Below are 27,684 nucleotides of genomic sequence, written 5' to 3'. Positions count from 1 at the left end.
TTTTCATTTGGGTTTCTCTAATGCTACTGACACCTTTGAGAGAGAGCTCTGAGCTTGCCATGAAATCATGCAGTTTCCTGGGGCACAGCAGGGCAGAGACACACAGGTCTCCAAGCAAAGTGGAACAGGGTCTATACTTCAGCTCAGCAGTGGGTCTGGGAGCATTTTACACTCTAAGCCTTTTGTGTTTCCTTTCAGGTCTAATACAGGTCAGCCTGGGCTGCTTTTCTTCACTCTGGTGAGGAAGATATAGAAAGAGAGCTTAATCTCTCTCTGCAAAATCCCATAGGCCTGGCTGACATTTTTGATTCAGGGAGAATTTTCCTTGAGAGTCTTGCTTGGGCAGTGAAGGGGGAAGCACTTCAGAGCTTGGCTTTGCACATAGAAATGTGAACCATTCTCCCAACTGTGTCTGCTGTTGGCCTGGGATATCTGAGTGCTCAGGAGGGAACAGCCTCAGCATCCTCCATGAGTAACCCTTGGCACTTTCCATCACGGTAAGGGTCTGATTTGAAAGAGCAATCAGCCTGAAATAGGCAAGTCATCACACATGTAAGAAAACAAAGAGATAAAAGGAAGGAAAAAAAGTCCTGGTAAGAAAAAAATAATACAGCAGCCCTTCCCTGAACAGGACCTGGCATTCCTTCTCCCCAGCTGATCTGACATGCTGCACAAAAATGAGACCAGCTCACAATGTGACTCATGACTTACACGGTTGCATGAGCTCAGCATTAGCAAATGCTATCAGCTTTCTGAAATGGCTTCACAGGGATCAAACCCCTCTAAAAAGTTTCCCTGTCAGGAAAAGATGCAATGCAACATCACTGCTCCAGGCTGGTGGGCAGATCATACTCCCATAGCACTGCTGATGTGGGGGAAAGCAGCCTCAGCAGGGAGATTCCTGGAGATGTGCTTTCCTACAGCCATCCCCACCTATCCCAGGACTTTGGGGGATTTGCAGCAAGAGATTTACCCATGGCATGGGAGCAGGCCTAAGACGTGTGGCTACCAGCAGCAGTGGTTACTCATTGTATAAGGAAGAAGTAGCATTGAACCGTTCTCCCTTCTGCTCTACATCCATCCCAGCCTCATCTTCTCCCTACCTCTATTTCCCAGAGCAGTTTGTGCCCTTCACCTGGGCGAACTTGAAACTTTCCACAAGCAGGAAAGATTAAACTGCATGGCAAGGCTTTGAACTTGCCTGTGCTTTTGTGTGTGTCTGACTTGCTAGTAGTCATCCCAGAAAACCAACAGCATAAAGGAATGGCTATTTTTGTTTCCCCCATAACTTCTGAGGGCTTTGAGGTCTGACTTCCCAGAAGCAGGGTGGCTGGGCTACAGTGCATAGATGCCACAGGGGCAAGAACCATCCAGAAGCATGAGCCTGAAACTAATGGGAAGGCAGCTGTGTCTTTATGGGATCCCCAAGTAAAGGGCTGATGCCATGCTCTGTGCCAGGATGCTAAAGGTCAGAAGTGCTCTGTGGATCCTGCTAGCTTCTTGTGGGGACTGGCTCAAAAGTCAGCCCATTAGATGCCTCACCAAATATTCTATTGCCCACCAAGCTGTTCGACTCCCCAGGGAGCAAAAGGGATGAGCTGAGTCATTAAGCAGGCTCCTTGCTGAGAGAAACTGGCAATTTAGTCTAAAACCAGAAAAGACATGATCTGAAGTCTGCCCCAGCCAACCCACCTCGACTGTGCACACAGACATCTCTGTGGCTGGCAGAGGGAACTCTCCAGTGCCATATTCCCCATAGCACTTGGAGCTCTGCTTCCAGGAGTTTGCACTCCCCACAGGCTCTGGGGCAATAGTGGAGACACAATACAGTGTGTTGTTTCCACTAGCCAGGGGAAGGGGCTGCTCAGCAGCTGTCTGGACCCACAGAGGGCTTCTGACAGAGCACAGAGAGGACATAATTGTGATTAGAAGTGCTCTGGAAATCGGCACCTTTTCAACCAGGAGGAAAGGAAGTCTCCAATTAGCTCCTCTTCCTTCAAAGGCAAGAATACAGCAGTCATAAAACACCATATTGTCCATTATTGCAAAACACAGCGAAACACATAGTTACCACTACACAAAATGTGCAAGCCTCACTATTTCCTACTGCTCAAATTGCATGACAAAGAGAGGAACCACAGCTTTAACTATATGTCTGTCCAGAAGCAGTGCCCTGTTTCACTGAGAAATGATGAGGCTCTGTGGCATTTTCACAGAGACTTTTCAGTTTTAGCTGGAAGGGGAAAGAAGAGGGAGCTCAGGGAGGCACGTGGTCTCTTCTCAGAGTATCCATGAGCCCAGCAGTGAAGGCAACCATATGGGCTGCAAGTCAAGCACTCTGCCTGAACTCATCCCCCAGGACAAAGCTCTCATCACTCGCTTTCCCTGGCCCACTGAAGACTTCATTATGTAGTCAAAAAGAAAGAGAAGTTCAAGTTCAAACCAGTTCCTCCTCTAGAGCACGGTCTTACCACAGAAGTACTGTTCCTCTAAAGGGCAAGACAGAGAATTAATCTGAGAGGTGGAAGGAAAGTGTCCTGTACATGCATTTAGCTCTAAATCTCTTTATAATTGCTTGGAATTTTTAGGGAAGAACAAGTCCCCAGAAGGAGCTGGAGGTGAGTAGTGTAGATGTAGACCACATGCAGACATGCAAAGGACACAGTCAAACCGTTCTGTGAAAAATTGGAAGCCTGAGATGGGATTTCCCAGGCAGTGCAAGCCAGTCTGGCTCCAGGCTGCTCTGGTTGGGTGCTGGTCACTTTCTCCCACATTTCCCCAGTGGCCCAGCATGACCCTGAATGCAGGCACAAGGCCACTGAGGGTTAAGAGGCTGGAGCTGACTGTTTGCAGAGCCACCTCTTGGTCAGTTCACCTTAACCCTAAAATAAAATCCCAGCCCTGTTTCTGTTCCTGCCACAGGTCCACATCCTTCCCTTCAGCTACACTTGTGTTGCTCCCCCCTGCTGCAGTTCCACCATCCTTACACATCCTGCCATCATGAGTAATGGTGCTCCCTGTTCAACACACACAAATTATGACAAATAAAAAGGCTGCTATTTATTGAAAGCCAAACTGTTCTCAGCTGGACAAATGTTAATTCAGCAGCACTGCAGTGCCTGTAATAGTGTTGCTGTGGATTAAGAAATAAACACAGTACCACAGTTCTCTGGGCTGAAGGCCCTGCCCAGCAGTGTGCTGAGGAGGGGTCAGTCCCACCACTGTCATACATCCCATAGCCACAGGAAACCTCCACAGAAATAAGACAGTTGGGATAATGAGGGAGGGCAGAGCAAAGGACAAAGTTGGTGGAGGGTCTGGAGCACAAATCTTATGAGAAGTGGATGAGGGAGCTGGGCTTTTTTAGCTTGAAGAAAAGAAGGCTCAGGGGGGTGACTCCACATCTGCCTGAAAGGAGGTGGTAGAGCTATAGAGTCTCTTCTCCCAGGTAACAAGTGACAGAACAAGAGGAGATGACTCCAGGTTGTGCCAGGACAGGTTTATGTTGGATATTGGGAAAAATTCATTCACTGAAAGGATGGCTAAGCACTGGAACAGGCTGCCCACAGAGGTGGTACACTCACTTCCCTGGAGGTGTTTAAAATACATGCAGATGTGGTACTGGGGGACATGGTTGTTTGGCAGTGCTGGGTTAATGGTTGAACTCTATGATTTTAAAGATCCTTTCCAAGCCATACAATATAAGCTGTGCCAGGCTACACCAAAGATCTGACATGCAATGACTTGTCTCCGACAGATTGGAGAAGGAGAGGATAACTGAGCAAGCCAAAATTAATAGGAAAAATCAGACTACTCTCAAGGGGTTGGCTTGCACTGACAGAACTCAATTCCCTACTTTACAGCAGAATAGCTCAATTCTTAATTGCCTGATTTCAATACAAATGCATTGATTGCTTCTGAAAGCCATGCTCTGCTCCAGTTCTCTTGTGCATTGGAAGAATGAGTTCACCAGAATCCACACAGGCGTGGAGCCCACGAATGTGAAAGCTAAGTCCTGCTGAAGGATGGACTGGTGTCAACAACCAGACAAAAAACAGAAACCAGCTTGGATTTCACCTGAAACCTGTTTGCTTTGTTGGCCTGGTAAAACAAAGGAGGCACAGACAAAGCAGGTGAACAAGGGAAGTAGTCCTGTAGTCCTGCAGCCTTTGAGAGGCAGTGTCCTTAGAGGTCTTGGAACCTCCCCCTGGGATCATACAGTAAAAGCTGGAAGTGCCATGGTGTTACCAACCACCCTCCAGCCAACACAGCCACATAATCCTGCCTGAGACTCCCCAGCCTGAGAAGCAGGGCAGTCAGCAGACCTTCAAAGCAGTGCTGCTTTCCAATCCACCTAGGATGCACAAATTCCCCCTCACAATCAGCTCACCCCAAAGATCAATGGAGTTGGGAAATACTTTGCAAATAAACATTTTCCATCTTCCAGAAGGACAGATGTAATAGCTGGTGATGCACTGCAGCTTCCCCAGCCCACAGGGATGAACTCCAAGTCGAGGTCAGGTGCAATCAGCTGAGTAGGCAAGGGCTGAGACAGTGTCAGCCTGGGGGTGCTGCTCCCGTTCAATTACCCTGATTGCACACTCACACTCGGGAAGAACAAGGCAGATTGATTTGGATTTTCATCACGGAGAAACACTGAACAGGATCCAAAAGCCTCTAGGCCCCTGAGAAAGACTGAAGCTGTGAGCTCCACCACAAACAGCAGGTGAGCAGCTTTGGCTCATGGCAGGGACTGCTGGCCCCAAAGGGACAGACCTGCAGGACACCACTATCCCTCGCTGCCACATATTTCCCGTGACTTCCCTCATTAAAGCAACTCATGTGACAACCTGCATTTCTTTTTCCTCTTCTTTTTGTTTTTGGCAGGTTTTTCTTTGTTTTTCTCCTCTTCTATTAGAGACTAGTTTTTGGGTTAACTTCAAATTGTTGTCTAAATTCTTGTCTGAATGAAATCTGCTTTTTAGTTCCCTCCAGCTACTGACAGGCCAAGGCTGATGCAGTAGGAAATCCAGATCAGCTTATCCATCTAGAAAGATGCTAACTTCAAAAAATTTTTTTAAAGGGTCCATTTTTAAAAGTCAGTTGCTGGATTCAAAATCCCTTAATGCTGATGTTAATTATTGGAAATTTCTGGGAAATAAATAACAGGCCAAGGAAAAAGTAAACACCAAAAGTTATGCAGGATAACAAGAGATATTCTGCTCCTGAAAGGTGGTTATGTTTTCTTTGGGAAGGGACAGAGGAAAGGAATTAAAAACATGAGCAAGCTCTTTTACAAAGTGAGTGATTCAAATGATGGATCACTTTTCCCAGCTAACAAGCATTGGCTCAATGAGTATAATTTTCTCCAATGTTTTTTAGGTGCTGAGTGCAGTAGCACAGGGCTCTGCTATGAGAACAAGGTGTATCCCTTGCCTGAGTTCACAACGCCTCTTTCTGCACCTTCCATCCAAGGAATTTTTTGGACACCACCTTTCTCATCACCTTTATGCCTTGTAAAGTCTGACCTAGAACAGAGGCTAGACAGAGTTAAAGAATAAAGTAGGTATTTATTAGAAGGCCTCAATGGATCCACCGTGGGCAGCACAAGAGCCCAGTCAGGGCTACACTCAAGATGAACCCAAAATAGTCATAAAATGGACGACCAGTCACGGGGTCTCCCAATTTTATAAGTCCTGGTCCATTTGCACATTGGAGTTGATTGTCCAATTACAGCTTTACCATATGAAGCCCCATACTTCCTGTTTTTCTCTCATCATTCTGCCATTCTTTATGCTCTTGGGCCTGAAATTTGGATCATTTGTCCTTGGTCCCCAGCTAGAGAAGGAATTGTTTTGTCTACCTACTCTGTGAAGAGAGTTTACTATCCCCTAATATGAAGTTCAGAGCTATACACTAAAGCAGTACAGAATCTGAAAAATACGAAAGCTAAAACCTGAGGCATCAATCTGACCCCAGACACCTGAGACAAGCACCCAAAGAGTCTGTGCCCTGATGCTCTGAACAGACTGATGATGCAGACAAAGCCCCCGTCAGCTCTTTCAGACAGTCCTTTCACCAGGCACATCCCTATAAGTCACATCAGAGGCACTCAGGAATTCCTCCCATGCTGCCCCTCAAACTCCCACTGGCCACCTTGCAGCTTTTCTTCCAGCTGCCCCCACACACAACTGTCTATGCTAATCAGAGGACAGATCATCTTATGCCAGCTCCTGCTCAGCATCCCCTCATTGCATAAGGGAGCTACAGGGTCCCCAAGAGACCAAGGGTGAGCAGGGCAGGAGCAGTAGTCTGCAGCCTTGAAAACCCTTCAGAAAAGCCTTCAGCAACTTCACCCTGTGCCTGTTTTAGCCTTCTTTTAAAGCATAAGCACTGAAGATCATGGACTATCCTTCACATTTACAATGGGCACCATACTGAGCCCTGGCGCAGGGCTAAGGCACTGCTGCACAGGTGGCAATCTCTCTGCCCTCACACACACATATCTGAAAACATAACCAATGTTAGCAGAAGTAAAGCAGTCCACATTTAGCATCACCACAGTTCACATCATCTGGACCATCCTCCTTCAATTTCTTTTTGCATCTGCACAGTATTATGCACTATGATCAGAACAGAGAGAAATCTTTAGCCTGAACATTAATTGAATAAAAATGCATATTCTGCAACAGTCATTTCATGGCTTCCTCAGTTCCAATCAATAGCTTGTGTGAAGGAAAAGCAGCAAACAATGAAAAAGAATTGTTCTCAACATTTTAAAAGGAGCATCTCAGTTTTTAAAATCTGACATAATTCTTCACGGAGAATTTCCCTTTGATTGATCTTTAGAAAAGCCTCGCTATAGAAAATACTTTATTCAGTCTAAACAGAACTTCTTTTCCATTTCTCAAAACTCTTGGTGAGCCAAAGGAATAGTTAATTGTGAGGTCCTGCTGTATTTGGTACCTTCAGCCTGACCTCTAGTAATGCTTGAAATACCCCATGCAAAACCTCTGTTACCGATTGCACATTTCAATGGGCGTAGATTGAGGGCCTGGGGGTGCAAACCCATCTGACGGGAAACTGTAACTATTGCAGAGTTGGGAAAAGTGACATTTCAAATGCTGTCTTGGTGCTCCTGATCCACCTTCCCTGCCTTTGCAGGCACGTGTCTATTAAACAAGATGAGTTTACAAGTCAAAAAGTTGTTTCCGACTGTCACTGCTGACTGTTTCTCTCTGAAATCAAGCTGTTTTCTCTCCACTTTATACATTACCCCCAGATATGAAGACTCCAAACTCTGAGTGTAATTGGCAATTCTTTTGACAATGTACAAGGTAAAATAGAAGCAGCATGTTGCTCAACTGCTCAGTTGGATCTGGAGCAAAGACAGCAGCTATAATTGCTATCTACCATTTAAATAACCAGATACTGCACAACAGTAAATGGAGGCTAAGAGGTTATTAGGACTGAGATGCCAGTCACAGGTACAATTCCAGACAAATTTATTTTAATGTCAGAGGGAGCTAATGGTGGAGGCTGGGAAAAAATACAGATATAGGTTAAATTTGCCATGATTTGTCAGCAGGACACAACTGCACTGAGTCTCTGGGAGATATGTTCAGGTTGGAAACAGTCTCTCTCAGGGAAATTACAGATATCTCTTGGCTGAGTTGTTTAGGTAGCTTGAACACCTGGCATCACATATCCTTAGTTACAACTGCAATGACCTAGGAACAAAGATTGTACAAACGTTTCTGCATGGCTGAAAGGTGCCCAACCTGATATCTCCTGATACCTCCCTCTTCCTCCTGGGGGACCAACGCCCAGAGGCAACTGAACGCAGCATTGGCCTTTCAGGACTTATGAAATGCAAAAACAGTTTTATTTGCTTCCTGTCCCCTCACTCAAAACATCTGCAACTCTATGAATGAAAAGGAAACACTGCAATTCAGCAACATCATCTACCCCTGCTTCATTCTGTCAGGAAAGTGAGGCCTCACTTTGATGTACCATGACACAGCATGGCTGTTGTGGAGATGTTTGGGAATTTCTGGTTGCTCTCCTCAGCCCTTTATCTTGCATCTTGTCTGGCAAGGTGAAGCCTGCATGGTTGGGAGACATCTACAGGTAAAACTTTTGGTCAAACTGAGGAAAAAAATGGGGTCTTTTCAGCACTGAAATCCTGAGTTTCTGTTCCAGATGACCGAGTTGAATTAGCAGTCTCAACTTTTGTCCTTTGTCATAGAAGGGCAGCTGATGATGCTGCTTTAGCCTCTATAAAAGAACAAAAGGCTTTTCAATGTTCATGTCGTGAACCCGGGGCCATGAGCATATGGTTTAATTTTTTGAAGGAGAGCTCTAGCAAAGCCAAAGATTTTGATCCTGCTCCTTCCTGAAAAAACACTCAGGAAAATTTTTGGCTGCTGTAAAAAATTCTTTAGAAGGGAAGTGCTGGTATGGAGAGGATATATGTAAATTTTTGAAATCAATTGCACAAAAACTTTTATTCACAACCTTAGTATTCATGGATTCAGCAAAATAGAAGGGAATTCTCCAATACCTGCCTCACCTGACAAGCTTCAAGCACTAGCAGCAGCAGATTCGGCTTTTGGCAAGATACGTCAGTCCCTTTGCACATGAAATTACTCTCAGGATATTAGAGTAGGATAGATGTTCATCCCACAGCGCAGTGCCTCAAAATCTGTGGTATTTGGGTTTCTAAGTCACTCTGTATGCTTTTGCAGTCCCACACTTCTCTGCTGCAAAAGCACCAGGGTGTTAGTACTTAAGAGAATTGTATCATAACATTTTATTCCAGTTTATTCATCTTTTAAATGCCTCTGGAGAGTCCTTTCTAATATCTGTGTTTGTCTTTTGTGAGTCTAATGCTTAATTATCCTATTTTTTCTCTCTCAGACAGGAAACAGAGGCAACTAACTCTTCTCCTTTGCATTTTTAGTTACTTTCCTAATACAATCAACTTTCAAGAGATATTATTCCCACCTGCCGTGAACCCATAAGCAGAGTGCTGGTGTAAAAAACACAGCACCAGCTACACTCTCACCAGACACAGATTTTGAAGGAAAACTGCCTAAGGACATTCAGCCTGTGGTAGAAGCAGCTTCTGCAGAAGAGAATGATCTCTTCATGGCACCTCCACAGAAAACACCCAAATATCTGCATCCAGCACCTCCACACCTTCCAATCCATGTGCTGTATTTCCTGCCTTTCCATGTGTTCATCCACATTTAGCAGCTCTGCAGGCTGTGCTGGCTACTCTGCTTCCCTTCTGGGATCCATGAGTTTCAACATCCACGCTGGCTGCATCCTCTGCTGCTGCTGTGAAGACCACCATGCTGCCAATCTCCAGCACACCCTCACTGCCCTAACGCATCTGCCATCCAAAATAAATATTTTACTGTTGTTTCGTGCTGTCTCTTTACAGTCTCAGAGTCACTATCTCTACACCCTGAGGCACTGTCCCAGCCCAGGGAAGCCAAAGGCCCCAGGCACTAGCGGTGTGCTTAGCAAAACCCAGAAAATGGGCAGCAAGTGGCTCATCCAGGAGCTGCACCAGCAGCAAATGGCACACAGCAGTGCTCTGCTGAGCAGTTGGACCACGGGAAGATTTCCTAAATTAGGTCCTAGGATAAAAGAGCTGAGCATGTGATTCCACCTCCCATTCTAAACTTCCATATGCCAGATGATAACTGCCTATTAAATTGCAACTGGGAATCAGCACACAAACATGCTTCATCTCCTGCCCTGTCCCAATTACTTTAAAATAGGTATTGCTGACTTAGTCACCTGGATTACAGAAATCAGAGATTTTAATAGAATTTAACAACTTGTCAGATTTGCACAAAGTCCTCTAGATGCAGATCAAAATGGGAAAATAGTAGTTCTAATCAGGTTCACAGGTGGAAGCAAACTTCCTACAGAAATGTACCTAATGAAATCATTAATGTTGCAGAGGTTATGCTATAGATGAGTAATATAATAGTTGGCTCTCACAACTGAGAGATAGATATTATGTAGATGTTAAAATGCATAGTGATGTTATTGTAATATGTCCCCCCCCTCCATAGTCCTCTTTCCCCTCCCCCTTGTAATAGCATCAGTAGTCAGGGCATTTAGAGAGGGCCAGCTTATTACCAAGAGGCTCAGTGTAATAACACCTGATCTCCAATCAAGATATAAAGATATAAGAAAGTAATTTCCACCAATGGACAGCAGAGAAAGGGTTTACTGACAAAGCTTAGGGAGGGGCTAAAGGTATAAAAGGCAAAGCATCCATTTTGTAGACAAGCATGTGGCTGATAATCATGGCAGCTGATAGACATTTAGTCCTTTTGTTGTAATTTTTGTTAATGTTTAATAAACCTTTAAAATTTTTAAAAGTGAGCAATCGTTTCTTACAGGTTATCTTCCCTCCACACATCCCACAGCAAGGATCCCTCCTTACAACTGTGCTTCCAGTGTTCCCCTTGAGATCTGCTTTCCTGCTCAACACAGACCTCCCACCCTAGAGTGCAGGCCTTTAGCCACTGGCCATCAGGGGTCCCATTCAGCAGCAGTGCTACAAAGCTCCCCAGCTGGTGGAACTCACGGTTGGTCTCTTCCATTGGATCTGCTGGAGCTTCTCCTCTGGGAGCAGGGTGGGACCAATGGAGCTGATGTGAGCGGGGAAGGTGGCATCCTCAAAGAGCAGCCCTTGGCTCAGGCACAAGGCTCTCAGGTCTCTGAAGTCCTGGCTGTTAAATTTCTTCATGCTCTGGAGGCTTCCCGTTGCTCCTGTGGTTTGCCAGCCCTGCTCTGGCATCGGAGCGGAGCTGGGGGCGAGCATCATGCCCTTTTCCTGAGAGGGGAAGACAGGGCCTGCCATTAGTTTCCCCATGCAAAGTAGTGCATCAGGAGTGTGTGGGATAACAGCACCCCCCCCCCCCCTCCCACCAGGAGGACTCTGGAGCAGCAGCTTGCAAAACTGAGGGCAGCCACAGTGACAAAATCCTTATTAGCTGGAAATGCATGGGGAAAGAGCAGTCGTCAAATCCCGACTGGTTTATCTTAAACCAGTGCTGTCAGTGCTACAAATTCAATTTGGAGTCTTCCCTGAGGACAGAGAGCAAAGCTGTTAGAGAGCTGCTGTGTGAGCACTGAGGTACAGCTGCAATATAAGCGAGCACAGGGGATGGAACAGGAGCGGCACACGCAGGGGAGTGTGAGCAGGGATGATGCCCACAGGTAGCCAGGACTCTTTGGGTCAGGTATCACAGCTGTGCCCAGAGCACAGGATTTCCAGCTGCTGTTTAAACTGGGCAGTCACTGCATGGCATCTCCAGGTATTCCAGTCTGAAGCATGGTTGAACCCCTCTCTGTTAATGTGTCTAACAGAAAGGGGTGCTTTTATTAGGAAAATGAACATTTCATACGTCCAGTGAAACCCTGGACTGAACAGGCCTGCTAATACACCTGCTGGCACAGATAGGGATGGATGCAGGAGCCAAAATCTCCTGTGGAGGGCTTTGTCCCTTTACAGGCATCAAAAAGCACAGCAGGATTCCTGCTATCAAAGATCTACTTTTGCTCCAAAGGGAGGCAGCTCATCTTCCACAGAGACACTGGACTGTGGGATGGGAGAGAGATTTTAGTACAGGAGTGGGAGAAGGACACAAGAAAGAGGAAAACCTGCACATTTGGAGGGGCCAATGGCACTGGAGCTTAAAGAAAGCAATTTGTACTGTCCAAACAGAGCACGAGTTTTGAGGTGTGCTCCCCAGAGCCACATGGATGTACAGAGACACACACCTGGGCACCAACTCCTGGGGATGTCCCTTCAGCTGAAAGGCTCTGCTGTGGTTTCAGGGCTCAGAGAAGTAGCAGGAAGGTTGTGCAGCCTGCCTTGCCTCCTGGTTCCTTCAGCTCCTATTGTAACACAGAATTACATGTGCCTGGATAAACACGTGACTCAGGGTCCACACCAGTTTTCATCCTTCATTCCCATTTGCCCTCACAAAATCTAAATATTAACTATCCTGAGCTATATTTCCCCTTTTGACTCTTTCTCTATGAAAAAATAAGCCTTTTATCAGCAGACTTTTAAAGGCAGAATCCTTGTGATCCTCCTCTGCCATCTTGCTTTATGGATGCCACCACACTTGATCCAGGGATTCCTGCCCCCAGCTCCTGGCTTCCATAAATTAGCATTGGAAAATCCACCACATGCCCTGGGCAAGCCTCACCTCCAGTTAATTAACTGTGCTGTGCTAATTTCTAGCTTGAAGTCACCTAGTTTCACTTTCCAGCATCCGCATGCCATAGCTCTTTTGGTTGGTTGGTTTTGCTTGCTTGTTTGATTTTTTTTGTTGTTGGTTTTTTTTTTTTGTTGTTGTTGTTTAATTTCTTTTTGTAGATGAAAGGGCTCTTTTTTACCAAACAAACTTATCTGTCGATCTGAGATGTCCCCGGTGCTGCATAAATAGAGCAGATGGCTCCAGTAAGAGCAAAGCCTCAGGTTTGTATTGTGAATTCTTCCCACATGTCAAAAACACAACTCAGCTGCAAGGAAGGTGTGATACAGCCCCCCAACCCCCTCCCTACACCCTTTTTACTTAGTCTCATCACCATTCTCGGTGCTTCAAGTCACTTAGCCTCCTGGCATGGTAACAACAGCCTAAACAAATAAGTGGTTTTGCATCTCATTGTTTTAATTAAAAGCCCCACAAAAAAATCCAAAACCACCCTCGGCCAACAAGAAGAGAGAGCATTCCCCTGGGGTTTGCAGTTTTTAATACAATAGAAATAAATCTTATGTAATGTACCATAACACGACAAGGGAATGGCTTCTTAACAAATACTCATTTGAAGCTGTGCCCAGGCTCCGTGCATGCTAAGATCTATTTCTTGAAACAGTGTTCCAGCAAAACTGATTACTAATTCCAAAGCTCAAATTAAAATTAACAGAGCTTGAAGGCTGGGTCTGACACGCGTTCCCTCTCTTCTGACAGAGAACAAGAGTTTTTAGCATGTGTGTGTGTGTGTGTTTAATTACGTTGTTTAACATATCGGGATTAAATTAGCAACCAGACTGAGGAAAATAACGCACTCAACTACTATTCCCTTGCAGGAATATCTTCATCAGCATAGACACAGGAGTTCTAGACCCACCCATGCCCCTCTGCAGGCAGTCCATGGGGTCAGGACCTGGCTAGCAGTGCCCTGGGTGCTCCAACACACTCTGATGGCCACCTCTTTTGGAGCAGTGTCCTGAATCCTGGCCACAGCTCTCCCACGTGGCTCTCACGGGTCTGTCAGCAACAGCAAAGGTCACAAAAGTTCTTAAAGCTGAATATTGCCTGCTTGGGTGGGGAGCTTCTTACTCTTACTGACCTTGAGAGCCAGAAAGGCTTTCAAGGGACAGAGTTATAATGGATATCTGAGATGTTGCCCTTGGACTGCTGCCTGCCACAAGATGCAAGGAGAGAGGGAGGGATTTCAAACACTCACAAAATCTGGTTGAGACATATTGTCAAACTCTAAAGAAAACAAAGAGACTGCCACTCAACTAAGGAAAGCAATTATTATTCAGAAGGGGGTAAACATTCAGGAGGGGCTAAATAAACATTTGCTTAGTCCTGGGATCTCCTTCAACACACATAGTTATCTAAAATGGAGAAGGGAATCACACCCAACTTTTTTGGTTCCTCTTCCTTCTCAGCAGAGGGACATCCGTGTTGTCTGTCCCTGAGAAAGGGACAAACAGCAAAGAAGGAAGGAGAGAAGGTAAGCAGAGGAAAAGCTACAGAGAGAAGGATCAAAAGAGATCAAGTGTTGCAGCTGGAAGCGATGGGAAGGAAAGAGGAGTCTCCAAGCATAGCAGGGCAAAAAAGTTGGTGACTCCTGCAGAAATCCGTGGGGGAACCCCAAGCAGCCACCATTCTCTGCACTGAACAGCTTTAAAGGCAGCAGTGAAGGTGTGTCCTGTCTCCCTCCAGCTTTCATTCAGGAAAAGACGTCAAGCCACGACTATAATCAGGTACTCAATGGTGGCAAATGCTACTGACAGCTAATCACACTTTGCATAAAGATTTATGTCACAGTACAGACATCATTTCCTTCAATGGCTTTGGTATTTTTCACAGAGTAGAAAGTAGAAATAGGCAATTAGAAACCATGTGTACTTCATAGCTGAACCTTCTCCTCTCCACTGATTTTCTCAAAACATTTGCATTATATGTTGGCTTAGCTGAATTTCTGTACTTTAGAAAGAGCAACTAATTTTCTTAAACACAACGAAGAGTACCAGAAGAGCTGAAAAGCCAGCAGCTCTTCTTCCCCTGTTTCCTCTCAAACACTCCAAACTATCAAGCTACATTTCATCTCCCCATAATATTCAATATATGCTACAGTAAAACCAGCACTCTTTCCTCTAAGATCCTGTCATTCACATACTTGAAGCATTATGGAAATTTCAGGGACTCAGTTCCAGAATTATCTTATAATGAAGGAAAGGGTGAGTTTATTATCCCTCCAGCATTCAGAGGAAGAAACAAATGAGAGCCAGAAGGCTCCTACAGAGACAGCAAGCTGAGGATGCAGTGCAGGGACCAGAATGTGGACATCCCAAACCACAGATGGACAACAGCTCCTTGTACACATCTTGTGCAAAAGCCTTGAGTACCACAGAAAATCAAAACCAAAGCCAGGCAACTCTGGCAACCCTCCAGGAGATAACTTTCCCAGTGGCATCTTGCACGACCTTCTGCTCCCAACAGCCTGTGAAGTACTCCCTTCTGGCTATTTATTAAGCCAATTTTCTTCTCGTTCTGCATACACAGCATAGGACAGTTCCAGATACCTTTTTTCTACCTCATTTAACATCAGCCTACAGTAACTATAGAATCCTCCTCATCTTAGAATCTCTACTCCCACTTGATCCAATTACTTCTGACAACTTACCGTTTTACAAAGGAGGCTACTTCTAGGATGGTAAATTCATCTTTTCTTTCCCTCCAGGTAACATTAAGGATAGGGACTCTAATTTATTCTGTCTCTCCAAGGCAAATCCCTCTCAATGTATCTGTGGTGCTTTTCCAGCCCTATTACTTGCATTTCACCTGCTTCATCTTGTGCTAAATAAAACAGCAAAGGGATGTATTTTACCTGCAGTGCCTCGGGAGTAAGTCCAGCCAACACCAACAGAGAGACACGGGTTGGCCCAATCCCTGCTCTCCTTTATAGGGAAGCTTTTGCTACGCCTTGAGTAAACGTAACCAAGCTGAAGTTCAACAACCAATCTGGCATGGGTGTAATAGTTTCATAGAGATATCACAGCATGAAGATACACATATATATAGATATAGATATGCACACACACACACTTCTGTTAGCCATGCACAATGAATTTTCTGTCGACCTATGTTTGTGGAGAGCATCCTGTGGCCAACTGTGGCTTCAGCTGCAGTTATTCTCAGAGGAAAACAGGTTTATTTTCACCTCTCATCTGTTTTTCTCCTCCTCAAACAACCAGGAAATGCAGTAATCATTCTGGATCCAGGCACAGCCTGGCAGGACTCACCACAAGACAAGTTATCAGAGGTGCGTGTCATTCTTTCTCCAGCAGTAAAATCAGCAGATATTTTTAGGCCAATGCCAGTTAGCATTTATGCTGGGCTCTCACTTAAATTCCACATCAGTTTACTTGGGCAGCTTATTTCCTCCAGGACTGCCTGAGGAAGTAGAACTTATCCTTTTATTTAGGAAGGGACTGACCTCCATTATGCTAAAGCCCAAAGCCAAATAATTAAAGAGTATCTAGCAAAAATGTGGAAACATTTATTTTTGGGAGACCAAACTGAGACAGCCTAAAGAGGCCCAAAATTCAAGGCAATGTGGGCAGCACATTCTCAGGGACACATTCCCTGGCAGCAATCCTAAGTGTATTCCTACAGCCTGCAAGCATGTATTTGAATAAAAGTCCTGGTGCACAGCCACCTGAACAAGAGACAGCGATGTAACCTTGCAATAAAGCAAACCAACAGCCCCCTGGGCTGTACGAGTTGCAGGACAGTGGGTGAAGGCAGGAGACCCCTCCCTTTTGCACAGTACTTTTGGGATGATATCTGCAGTGCTATACTCAGTTTGGGGCTGCCCAGTGTAAGAGGGGCATTGAAAGTGCAGCAAGTGGAGCAGAAACACACCAGGATGGTCAGGGGGCTGGAGCACATGATGTGAGAGAAGAGAGCAGAGAGTGTGGCTGCTCAGGCAGGAGAGATACCTAATTGCACTCTCCCACTATCCAAAAGTTCCAGAGCAGGTGGAGACAGGCTGTTCTTGAAGGTGCACAGCAGATGGGCAGAGGCAACAGGCACACAGAGCAGCAAGGAAAATTACACGTGGCTGGAGATAAAAAAGATCTTCAGAGTAGCTAAGCCCAGGCACAGGTAGCCAGAGAATTACTGGAGATATTCACGTGGACAAGGACATCAGCAGCACCACCTAACTCAGAAGTTAACCTACTTTGAGCTGGAGTGGGACTCAAAGAGCCAAGAAATTACCCTCTCCTTTTCAAGTTATCACAGCTTGTTAATGAAAAATTACTCTGGAGTGAATGTTCATGAAGTTCACTTTGGGGATTAACAGAAAAATTTATCAATCCATGAGTCTTTACTTATCCAAAGTAATCCTACAATCACCTGGGCTCAGGAATTTCCCAAGACTTTCTGTTTGGTCTGCAGTCTCTTTGAGCTGGATGTCAACAGTTCACATAGCAGCTGGTTCCTAGGAGCTATGGGAGATGAGAACATAAAAGTGCTCATGAAAAGGACAGTTCATCTTCTTCATCAGTGTTTACTATAGCTCTGTGGGTCTGAAAGCTGCGTACTGCACTCTGCCTGCTCGCATTTAAGGGCTTTCATTTCTTCATGAGACCCTAGCATTTAGCAAACTCTAATAGGAAATGCATCCATGTAAATTAGAACAAAATCTGCCTCAGAGGGCAAAACAGGTGCAGTTTTCCTTTAAGAGCTGTTTTCCATAACCACTACATAAATAAAAGCTGATTGCAGCAGAAGCAAAGATTTCCTTCATTGCAGCGTAGGAGCTGTGAGGTGATAAATGCCATAGCTGCTGGCTCCTCTGACAGCAGGCGCACTGTTCATCGCCTCCTCTCCTGGGAAACGGCAGGTATATCCCCCTCCAGGTGTGGGGATTCATTGTCTGGAACTGATATCTCTGCTTAAATGGTGGATTAACATGATTTAAGAAATATTCATTGCAAAGTTGATTAGAAAGCCCCATCACCAACCTGGCAGGAGATTTCAGTTATTGCAGCATGAGCCCATTTTGAGATTGTCAGCTTTTCTGCAGAAGGCTGTATTGATGTGTCCATTTTTGCAGTGGCTCCAGAGAAGGAATCCCAGAACGCTGAGGGATTTATGTGCAGTAATGAGTCTTGGGATTATTTGCTACCCTAAGTATCTGTGGAAACCTGCAAGAAAAAAAAAAAAAAAAAAGAAAGAAAAAAAAAGGGAAAAAAAAAAAAAAAAAAAAAAAAACCCAGAAGGATTTGAGTAAAGTGCACAGGGCTGTGCACTGGGACAGCAGGAGCATTTTCTTCCAGTGGTACCCTGTGAGACTGTGGCAAGTGCCAACAATTCCCCTGAGTTAAAGGTTGCTTTTGCAGAGCAGGGACATGAATCCATCTAAGGGTAGATGTGCAGTTTAATCTACTCATGAACAAAAGATGCTGAAAGATCACTGAAAAATCAAAACCACTTCTGCACTGTAAGGCACTGCCTCAGGGCTGGTAAAGCCCAAATAAAAGGACCAACAGCTTCCCCTTTCACTGGGTACTGGCACCAGAGGGCAAATACCAACAAGTGCTGTTGAACCCAGGTTTTCTGTGAAGCCCACATGGCTTGTGAGGTCTCAGCTGGCACCACAGATTTTTGGCATCAGAGATTTTTGGAATTTAGTGAATCTTTATTCCTCTCTACCCTGGGATAAAAATACACCAAAAAATTTGCACAACACAGAGGCTTTTTAAAAAAAGATTGTAAACTAAATGCTTATATCTCCTCTTTGCCTGGCTTTCCTGAGGGTAGACTGCTGTTCTGGATGGATGTCATGGTCTAACAGCAGTTGTCAGCTCACTCACTCCTCCACCACCAGATCAGTAAGAGAACTGGAAGAGTAAAAGTGAAAAAACTCATGGGTTGAGGACAAGACACCTCAAAAGGCAGAGCAAAAGCTGTGTGCCCAAGGAAGGCAAAACAAGGAATTAATTCCCTGTTTCCCACGGGCAGGCAGGTGTTCAGCCATCTCCTGGGAAGAGAGGCTCCATCATACACAGCAGTTACTGGGGAAATCAGTAACTCCAAACATCCCCCCTTCTTCCCCCAGCTTTATCTGCTGAACACGATGCCCTGTGGTGTGGGATGTCCCTTTGGCCAGTGGGGATCAGCTGTCCTGGCTCTGTCCCCTCCCAGCTCCTTGTGCCCGCTCACTGCTGGGTGGGGTGAGGAGCAGAAAAGGCCTTGATGTGTGCAGGCACTGCCAAACAATAACAAAAACACCTCTGTAATCAGCACTGGTTTCAGCACAAATCCAAACTGTAGCCCCATACCAGCCACTGTAAAGAAAAATAACCCTAAGCCAGTTAAAACCAGCACAGCAGCCAGCGGCATGTCTGAGGCAGCGAGTTTTGCATCATCTTCCAAGGATGTCTGGGTGGGAGCTGCATGACTTTGCCCAAGTGCTAGTGGAAGCCTTGGCCTTAAGAAAGGGAACTCTCCTCACTCCTCCCACAGAGCTTCTGCACTGAAGTATTAAGACTGTAATTTTTTGCAGCATTTCAGACATATGCCTTAATTTCTTACTTCGGCTGCTCTTACCCCTGTGAAGATCACACTCTTTTTAGCAGAAAGGCTCCTAATTTACACTGTGGTAAATAAAAGAAACAGGCTGGGAAATTTTCCAGGGTAGTGAACACAAATAGGTTTTGTGTAAAAGAAGAATCATCCTTCAATCATTGTCACATTTCCTGCAGTGATTGGGCATCCCACTGTTTTTGCATTATGGAACTAATGTAAGAATACTATCAATCCATTTCATTTCTTCATTCATAATTTTGTATATAGGTCAAGTGTTACCATTTATTTGCTTCTCTTACACAAGTTACAGGGGAGCTATGATTAATATTAATCATAAACAAGCTCCTTTGCTCTGTGTTTATGCACTCCTATTTCTGGCAGGACCTGCCCTTCTAAAACATAAATTTTTATGACTGTAAAAACTATCAGGCAAGTAACAAAGTCCTACTTCAGCATCTGTTTTTACCCAATCCTCACCCACGAGCTGCTCCTCAGTGCAAATTCACCACGAGCTGCAGCACTTTTGCCACATTCACATATGAATCATTTTGCTCATAAATGAAGTACAACTGTTGCTGGAGTGAAATGTGGCAGCTGCTTAACAGTACATAATGAATCCACAGAGCTAGATCCTACTGCCACTTGGGGAGGGGGGATTTGATTTGAAAAATATCTCTCTCTAGAGCCCTGTTTTCAGAAGAAATATCCACTGACTTCAGAACCACAGTGGGAATTCTTTGAGAATAAAAATAAAAATAAAAAAAAATAGGCAGCCTGCTACTGACACCCATATTAGCACTAGAATTTCCCAGTGGAATATTTTTCCTTCAGAAAAATGCAATTCTGTCAAACATGAAAGACACTAACAATGAAATTTCACCACGAGAAAGACAAAAACATTTCAATAATGCCATTGGGCTCCATTCTGATTTTGCAATAGTTGCAACTTTTACTTATGAAAACGCCATCACTTCAGGCTCATCTCTGCATTATCCAGAAGGTTTAACATTGCAATGTAAAAAAGATTTCAAGTATTATTGCAATAGCTCTCTGCATTTGGTCTGACATGATTTTTAAGAATGTGATTTCCCAAGAAATTTTGGACTTTGTTTTTCATTTGAATGAGGAACAGAATGTGGTAGCACTTTGAATACCGAATCTCTAACAAAACCTCTACAAAAGTTTGGCCTCTCAGCAGCCAGCAGTGAAACTCTCCTTGAGAACAGGCCTATCCTATCACCAGGAGTAACATCAAAACATTTTTCAAACAGAGCCATCATGACATTGTCCTTGCAAATGACATAGCCTCCCACCTGGTCAGAGCACTGCTGCTTCGCTTCATCAAACCTTGCTAGCAACTGTTTGGAAAGGTAAGTGAAGGAGCACTTTTATTCCTCTCTCCTTGATATCCTTCATCTACATCTTCATAAGCAGCTTTTGGGTTCCAGAGATAGCCCTTTGTGCAAGGCACATCAAAATGAAGCTCTTGTTTTCATCAGTATATTAGCCCTTATTAGGCATTTCTGCCTCCAGCCTCTTTCAAGCCCCAACGGTACAAGAAAATTTATTTCACGCTTTTTTGTTTTTGTCTTGGTGTGAACAGATTGTGACAGTCTCACATTTGTTTGTTTTCCAGAAACATTCCTGCCATCCTCTAAAAGCGAATCCTTGGCCTGCAGATCGTTCTGACAGCTTACTAAAAACATTTGAGGTTCCCAGCCCTTGCCTCAGTCTTGACTGACTACCTACATGCACGGCACAGATTCCTCTTCCTTGACATCTTGACATTTGTGAGGTGCCAACAAGGGTGTACTACTGGCATTCCACCTTTCCACCCTGCTGTCCACCTCTCCTCCTCACTCCTCCAAGACATCCAACACCTGGAGAAATTCAGGGCTGCAACCTGAGCCAAGCCAGACACCTCCTCTGGGATTCCATATCCTGCAGCACATACCCAAAACCTAAAAATGGGGTTCATATCCAAATCGGCGCAGAGGGATCTGAAGCTAAATGATGGCAAACCCTAATACCATCACAGGGGAATTAAGGCCATGAGTTGGCTGGAAGCCACAGACATGACACCCTGGCCTTGTCCTCTGAGAAGTGTTGGGGGAACTTCTCCCTCACACAGCAGCTGTGCTGGATGCTGACAGTGTTGGCCATTGCTGGAACATACTCGTTCCGCAAAACACAAATAATGGCATAGAAGGAGAAATTGAATTAATCTTTTAAACTAACAATCCATCACCAAATTCTTGCAAATTTAAAAGATTAGAAAAAAGAGAAAGCGTATGATTTTGATGACTCCGGCTTCATCTTCCCTTGATCCAGCAGAGGTGACCTCTCCTGAAGCAGTAGAACCCAAGCATACACACCTGCAGGGTACCCAGGCAGCTTAAAAAGAAAGGCTGTCTTGAGAGAGGATGGTGAGATACCTACAGACCTCATGGCAATGTCAGCAAAAAATTGTGATCACCTCAGTTACCATGTTAGGTAAGAGTGGTACAGAGCTTTTCTGCCTTCTGGACAGCAGGCAGCTCTCCTTGCAGCCCCAGGGAGGATGGTGCAAGGCTCCCAGGATCATGCTGTGTTTCCCTGGAATACTCAGGGTACCTAAGCCTGGTGTTTTTCCTCTGAAAAAAGTAGTCCTCACATTGTATCCCACTCACTAGAGACCCATTTGGTCTCTCTCCAAGAATTATTTTGGCCAAAATAAGAGTAATATCATGGCTTTTGTAACAGCATCAGCACTTGCCAACATCACAGGGTCAGAGAGTAAAAACCCCCAAAGAACCTCGCCAAAACATCACCAGCCTGAGTTTTCTCATCCTGATGACTTTGTAGCCAGATGCATCTGAGCTTTCTCATCTGACTGACACAAGTAAAAAGCAAAGCACTGCTCATAAAGAAAGCTGTTCAGCTTAGTCTGGAGACTAGATTTACTCAGCCCAAAACCAAAGGAGAATATGACCTCTGATTTGCAAGGCATAGGAAGGGTGGCAAGTCCATGGGGAAAAGCTCCAGACAGAAGTGGTCTCCTCCAGCAATTGAGACAGTTTTGCTGCTGAGGCCTGCTGGCAAGAGAGGAAGAAAAAAAACCCAAAAAACAAGAAGATCTTGTATAGAAAGAGTTTAGGGGTTTACCAGGATGAACTTGGAACCAGAGAGTATTTGTCCCTTTGCAGCATGGCTCTGGTGAGTGCTCTAGGACATGTGAAGGACTGAATCCCATCTGAGCTGAAAGAGAGGCAAAGAGCAAGAGGTGAAGCTGTAGAGCACAATTGGAAAATCTGAGGCACAGAGCCCAGTGGTGCCCTCCCGGAGCAGTCATCCTGAGCATCACAGCATCAGGACTCAGCCTGGGCTCAAACATACAAATCCCCAATGGAGAAAGCTGTTCTCCCCAAATTCTGCTTCCCAAGAGCTGTGGGGGCTAGCTGTGACCTGCATGGACTAACAGAGCAGCACATCACTGCAGCTCCCTTAAAAAGAAAGGCTTTGTGTGCTCTGCTCTCCTTTTCCACCTGGTTGCCGCATCCCCGCGGAGCACGGGCATGGCAGCTGCCACCACCTTTCCCAGGCTCTGTGACCTCTGTCCCCACACTGGGCTGGCAGCAGGCTCCCTTTTCCTGCCTCAGAGCAGCTCCAGCCCTGAGCTCTTCTGTCAGGATGAAAGGCTCCTCTCAGAGCTGCACGGTGTGCTTTGATAACAGGGCAGCTCTCTTTGCTCTGCTCTATCAGTACATGGAAAAATGAGGATTGGGACTCTATTTGAGGTATTAATTAAATACCTTAAATAGCTAGATAAGCACTTAGCTGGGGCTCACAGCCATGTATGCAGAGTGAGATGCCAGTGCAGAGAACAGCATATGGTCCCTAGTGAATGTTTCTGTCACTTTTCATTGACATTTCAACTAATGTTCTTCACTGATTATCTATATTCTAGATAACAGAGATAATTATCTCTAAGAAAAAGAATGAAGGAAAGAAGGAAGGAAAGAAGGAAAGAAAGAGAAAGAAAGAAAGGATGGAAGGAAGGAAAGAGAGAGAGAAAGAAAGAGAGAAGTTTGAAAGTAAAGAAAGGCGAAAGAAAGAAAGGCGAAAGAAAGGCGAAAGAAAGAAAGGCGAAAGAAAGAAAGGCGAAAGAAAGAACGAAAGAAGGAACGAAAGAAAGAATAAAAGAACAAAAGAAGGAACGAAAGAAAGAATAAAAGGAAGAAAGAAGAAAAAAGAAAGAAAGAAGGAACAAAATAATGAAGAAAGAATGAAAGAAGGAAAGAAAGAAAAAACGGAAGGAAGGAAGGGAGGAAGGGAGGAAGAGAGGAAGGGAGGAAGTAAAAAGAAACAAAAAGAATGAAAGAACAAAAGAAAGAATGAAAGAAGAATGAAGAAAAATGAAAGAAAGGGTGAACTAAAGAAGGAAGAAAAAGAAAAAAGAAAGAACAAAAGAAAGAAAAAAGAACAAAAGAAAGAATGAATGAATGAAAGCAAGAAGAAAGAACAAAAAAGAAAGAACGAAAGAACAAAAGAAAGAAGACAGACGAAAGAAAGAATGAAAAAACAAAAGAGAAAAAGAAAGAAGAAAGAAGAAAAAAGAAACAAAAAGAATGAAAGAACAAAAGAAAGAATGAAAGAAGAATGAAGAAAAATGAAAGAAAGGATGAACTAAAGAAAGAAGAAAAAGAAAAAGCAGAAAGAAGAAAGAAGAAAACACAAAGAACGAAAGAAAGATGGAAAGAACGATAGAAAGAAAAAAGAAAAAAGAAAGAAAGAATTAAAGAATTAAAGAAAGAAATAAATAAAGAAGAAAGAAGAAAAAAGAAAGAAAGAAAAAATAAAGGAGAAAGAAAGAAAAATGAAAGAAAGAAGAAAGATGATAAAAGAAAGAATGAAAGAAAAAGAACAAAAGAATGAAAGTAAGAAGAAAGAACGAAAGGAAAAAAAAGAAAGGAAAGAAAGAATGAAAGAAAGAAAAAGAAAGAAAGAAGAAAAAGAAAAAAGAAAGAAGAAAGAAAGAAGAAAAAGAAAAAAGAAAGAAAGAAAGAAAAAAACGAAAGAAAAAAGAACAAAAGAAAGAACGAATGAAAGAACAAAAGAAGAAAGAAGAAAAAAGAATGAAAGAAATAGCGAAGGAAAGAAAGAAGAAAAAAGAAAGAACAAAAGAAAGAAGAAAGAAAGAAGAAAGAAGAAGAAAGAAAGAACAAAAGAAAGAAAGAAAAAAAAAGGAAGAAAGAATGAACGAACAAAAGAAGAAAAAGAAAAAGAAAGAAAGAAGGAAAAGGAAAGAATAAGAACGAAAGAAAGAAGAAAAAACAAAGAAAGAAAGAAGAAAGAAGAAGAATGAACGGAAGGATGAAAGAAAGAACGAATGAAAGAAGAAAAAAGTAAGAAGAAAATAAAATAAGAAAAAAAAAGAAAAGAAAGAAAGAAAAAGAAAAAAGAACAAAATTAAGAAAAAAGAACGAAAGAAAGAACGAATGAAAGAAGAAAAAAGTAAGAAGAAAATAAAATAAGAAAAAAAAAGAAAAGAAAGAAAGAAAAAGAAAAAAGAACAAAATTAAGAAAAAAGAACGAAAGAAAGAACGAATGAAAGAAGAAAGACAAAAAAGAAAAAAGAAAAAAGAAGAAAGAAGAGAAAAGAAAGAATGAAAGAAAGAAAGAAGATAGAAAGAACAAAAGAAAGAGAGAAGAAAAAAGAAAGAAAGAATAGAAGAAAAATGAAAAAAAGAAGAAAGAAAGAAAGAAAGTACGAAAGAAAGAAGTAAAAAGAAAGAACGAAAGAAAGAAGGTAAGAAAGAAGGAAAGAAGAATAAAAAGAAAGAACGAAAGAAAGAAAGAAGTAAAAAAGGAAAGAAAGAATGAAAGAACAAAAGAGAAAGAAAGAAAAAAGAGAAAGAAAAAAAAGAAAGAAGAAAAAAGTAAGAAAGAATGAAAGAATAAAAGAAAGAAAGAAAAGAAAGAAAAGACAGAATGAAAGAAAGAGGAAAGAAGAAAAAAGAAAGAGGGAAAGAAAGAAGAAAGGAAGAAAGAAGGAATAAAAGAAAGAAGGAATGAAATAAAGAACGAATGAAAGGAAGAAAGAAAAAAGAAAAGAGATAAAGAAGAAAGAAGGAAAAGAAAGAACAAAATTAAGAAAAAAGAACAAAAGAAAGAAAAAAGAACAGAAGAAAAATTAAAAAAAAAACGAATGAAAGAAAGGAAGAAAAAGATAAAAGAAAGAAAGAAGAAAGAAAGAACAAAAGAAAGAGAGAAGAAAAATGAAAGGAAGAAAGGAAAGAAAGAAGATGGAAGGAAGGAAAGAAAGAAAGAAGATGGAAGGAAAGAAAGAAAGAAAGACGACGGAAGGAAAGAAAGAAAGACGACGGAAGGAAAGAAAGACGACGGAAGGAAAGAAAGACGACGGAAGGAAAGAAAGACGACGGAAGGAAAGAAAGACGACGGAAGGAAAGAAAGACGGAAAGAAGTAAAAAAAGGAAATAAAGAACGAAAGAAAGAATGAAAGAATAAAAGAGAAAGAAAAGAAAAGAAGAAAGAATGAAATAACAAAGGAGAATGAAAAAAAGGAAGAAAGAAAGAATGAAAGAACAAAAGAAAGAAAGAAATGAAAGAAAAGACAAAACAAAAGAAGAAGAAAAAAGAAAGAAGGAACGAAAGACGGAACCAAAGACGGAACCAAAGACGGAACCAAAGAAAGAAAGAACGAGAAAGAGAGAAGAAACAAGAAGGAAGGAAAGAGAGAAGAAACAAGAAGGAAGGAAAGAGAGAAGAAACAAGAAGGACGGAAAGAAGGACGGAAAGAAGGACGGAAAGAAGGACGGAAAGAAGGACGGAAAGAAGGACGGAAAGAAGGACGGAAAGAAGGACGGAAAGAAGGACGGACGGAAAGAAAGAAAGACGGAAAGAAAGAAAGACGGAAAGAAAGATAGAAAGACGAAGGAACGAAAGAATGAAAGAAATAAAGAAGAAAGAACAAAAGAAGAAAGAAGCAAGAAAGAAAGAATGAAAGAACAAAAGAGAAAGAATGAGAGAACAAATGAAAGAAAGACGAAAGAAGAAAAATGGAAGAAAGAAAGAACAAATGAAAGAAAGAAAGAGAAAAGGAAAAAGAAAGAAAAATAAGAAAGAAATAAAAAGAACGAAAGAAAGAAAGGAGAAAAAAAAGAAAGAATGAAAGAAGAAAGAAAGAAAGAAGAAAGAAGATAAAAAAAGAACGAAAGAAAGAAGAAAGAAAGGAAGAATGAAAGGAAGAAAGAAAGAAAAATAAGAAAAGAAAGAAAGAAATATGAAAATGAAAAAAGAATGGAAGGAAGAAAAAGAATGGAAGGAAGAAAAAGAATGGAAGGAAGAAAAAAAATGGAAGGAAGAAAAAGAAGGAAGAAAAAGAATGGAAGGAAGAAAGAGAGAAGAAGAGAGAGAGAAGAAGAGAGAGAGAAGAAGAGAAGAGAGAAGAAGAGAAGAGAGAAGAAGAGAAGAGAGAAGAAGAGAGAGAAGAAGAGAGAGAAGAAGAGAGAGAAGAAGAGAGAGAAGAAGAGAGAGAGAAGAAGAAAGAGAGAAAGAAGTCAAAAGGAAAAAGAATGAAAGCAAGAACGAAAAAAGAAGAAAAAGAATGAAATAAAAGAGGAAGAAAGAAGAAAGAAGAAAAAATAACGAAAGAACGAAAGTAAGAAAGAAAGAACGAACAAGAGACAGAAAGAAAGAAAGAAGAAAGACAAAAAAAGAAAGAAGAAAGACAAAAAAAAAGAAAGAAGAAAGACAAAAAAAAAAAGAAAGAAGTAAGAGGAAAAAAGAAAGAAGTAAGAGGAAAAAAGAAAGAAGTAAGAGGAAAAAGAAAGAAGTAAGAGGGAAAAAGAGGCAGGAAAAAGAAAGAGGCAGGAAAAAGAAAGAGAAAGGGAGAAAAAGAAAGATAAAGGGAGAAAAAGAAAGAAAGAAAGGAAAGAAGGAAGAAAAGTACAAAGAAAGAAAAATGAAAGAAAGAACAAAAGAAAGGAAGAAAGAAAGAAGGAACAAAAGAAAGAAAGAAGAAAAAACAAAAAGGTCAGAAAGAGCGAATGAAAGAATGAATGACAGAAAGAAGAAAAGAAAGAAAGAAGAAAGAAGAAAATAAGAAAGAAAGAAGAAAATAAGAAAGAAAGAAGAAAAAGGAAAGAAGAAAGGAGAAAAAGGAAAGAAGAAAGGAGAAAAAGGAAAGAAGAAAGGAGAAAAAGGAAAGAAAGGAGAAAAAGGAAGGAAAGGAGAAAAACGAAGGAGAAAAAAGAAAGGAGAAAAAAGAAAGAAAGGAAACAAAGAAATAGAGAGAGATAGAGAAGTTTGTAAAGAAAGAACAAAAGATAGAAAGAAAAGAAGAAAGAATGAAAGAAGAAAAGAAGAAAGAATGAAAGAAAGAAGGAAAGAAGGAAAGAAGGAAAGAAGGAAAGAAGGAAAGAAGGAAAGAAAGAGAGAACGAAAGAAAAAGAGAACGAAGAAAGAGAGAACGAAGAAAGAGAGAACGAAAGAATGAAAGAACAACGAAAGAAGTGAAAATAAAGAAAGAAGGAAAGAATGAAAGAGAAAGAAAAGAAAGGAAGAAAAAAGAAAGCAAGAAAGAAAAAAGAAAGCAAGAAAGAAAAAAGAAAAAAGAAAGCAAGAAGAAAGCAAGAAAGAAAAAAGAAAAAAGAAAGCAAGAAGAAAGCAAGAAAAAAGGAAAAAGAAAGCAAGAAAAAAGAAAAAAGAAAGCAAGCAAAAAGAAAAAAGAAAGCAAGCAAAAAGAAAAAAGAAAGCAAGCAAAAAGAAAAAAGAAAGCAAGCAGAAAGCAAGCAGAAAGCAAGAAGAA

At 42.4% G+C, this 27,684-nt stretch overlaps 1 protein-coding gene across 1 annotated transcript in view; it reads right to left on the bottom strand.

The window, feature by feature from the left end:
• CAPN13 (calpain 13) overlaps window positions 1-27,684 on the bottom strand; it is a 77,280-nt gene that overhangs the window by 31,677 nt on the left and 17,919 nt on the right. The window contains exons 2-4 of the mRNA XM_068185970.1: window positions 17,309-17,491; window positions 11,812-11,928; window positions 10,613-10,861 (exon numbers count right to left, since the gene is read on the bottom strand). Coding sequence (XP_068042071.1) covers window positions 10,613-10,852 — 240 coding nt within the window. The 5' untranslated portion in view covers window positions 10,853-10,861; window positions 11,812-11,928; window positions 17,309-17,491. The remainder of the gene's footprint in view (window positions 1-10,612; window positions 10,862-11,811; window positions 11,929-17,308; window positions 17,492-27,684) is intronic.

This window comes from Anomalospiza imberbis, chromosome 3, assembly GCF_031753505.1.
Source record: "Anomalospiza imberbis isolate Cuckoo-Finch-1a 21T00152 chromosome 3, ASM3175350v1, whole genome shotgun sequence".
NCBI lineage: Eukaryota > Metazoa > Chordata > Aves > Passeriformes > Viduidae > Anomalospiza > Anomalospiza imberbis.
The sequence above is the reverse complement of the archived record's forward strand: the minus strand, read 5'-3'. Positions and strand labels throughout refer to the sequence as shown.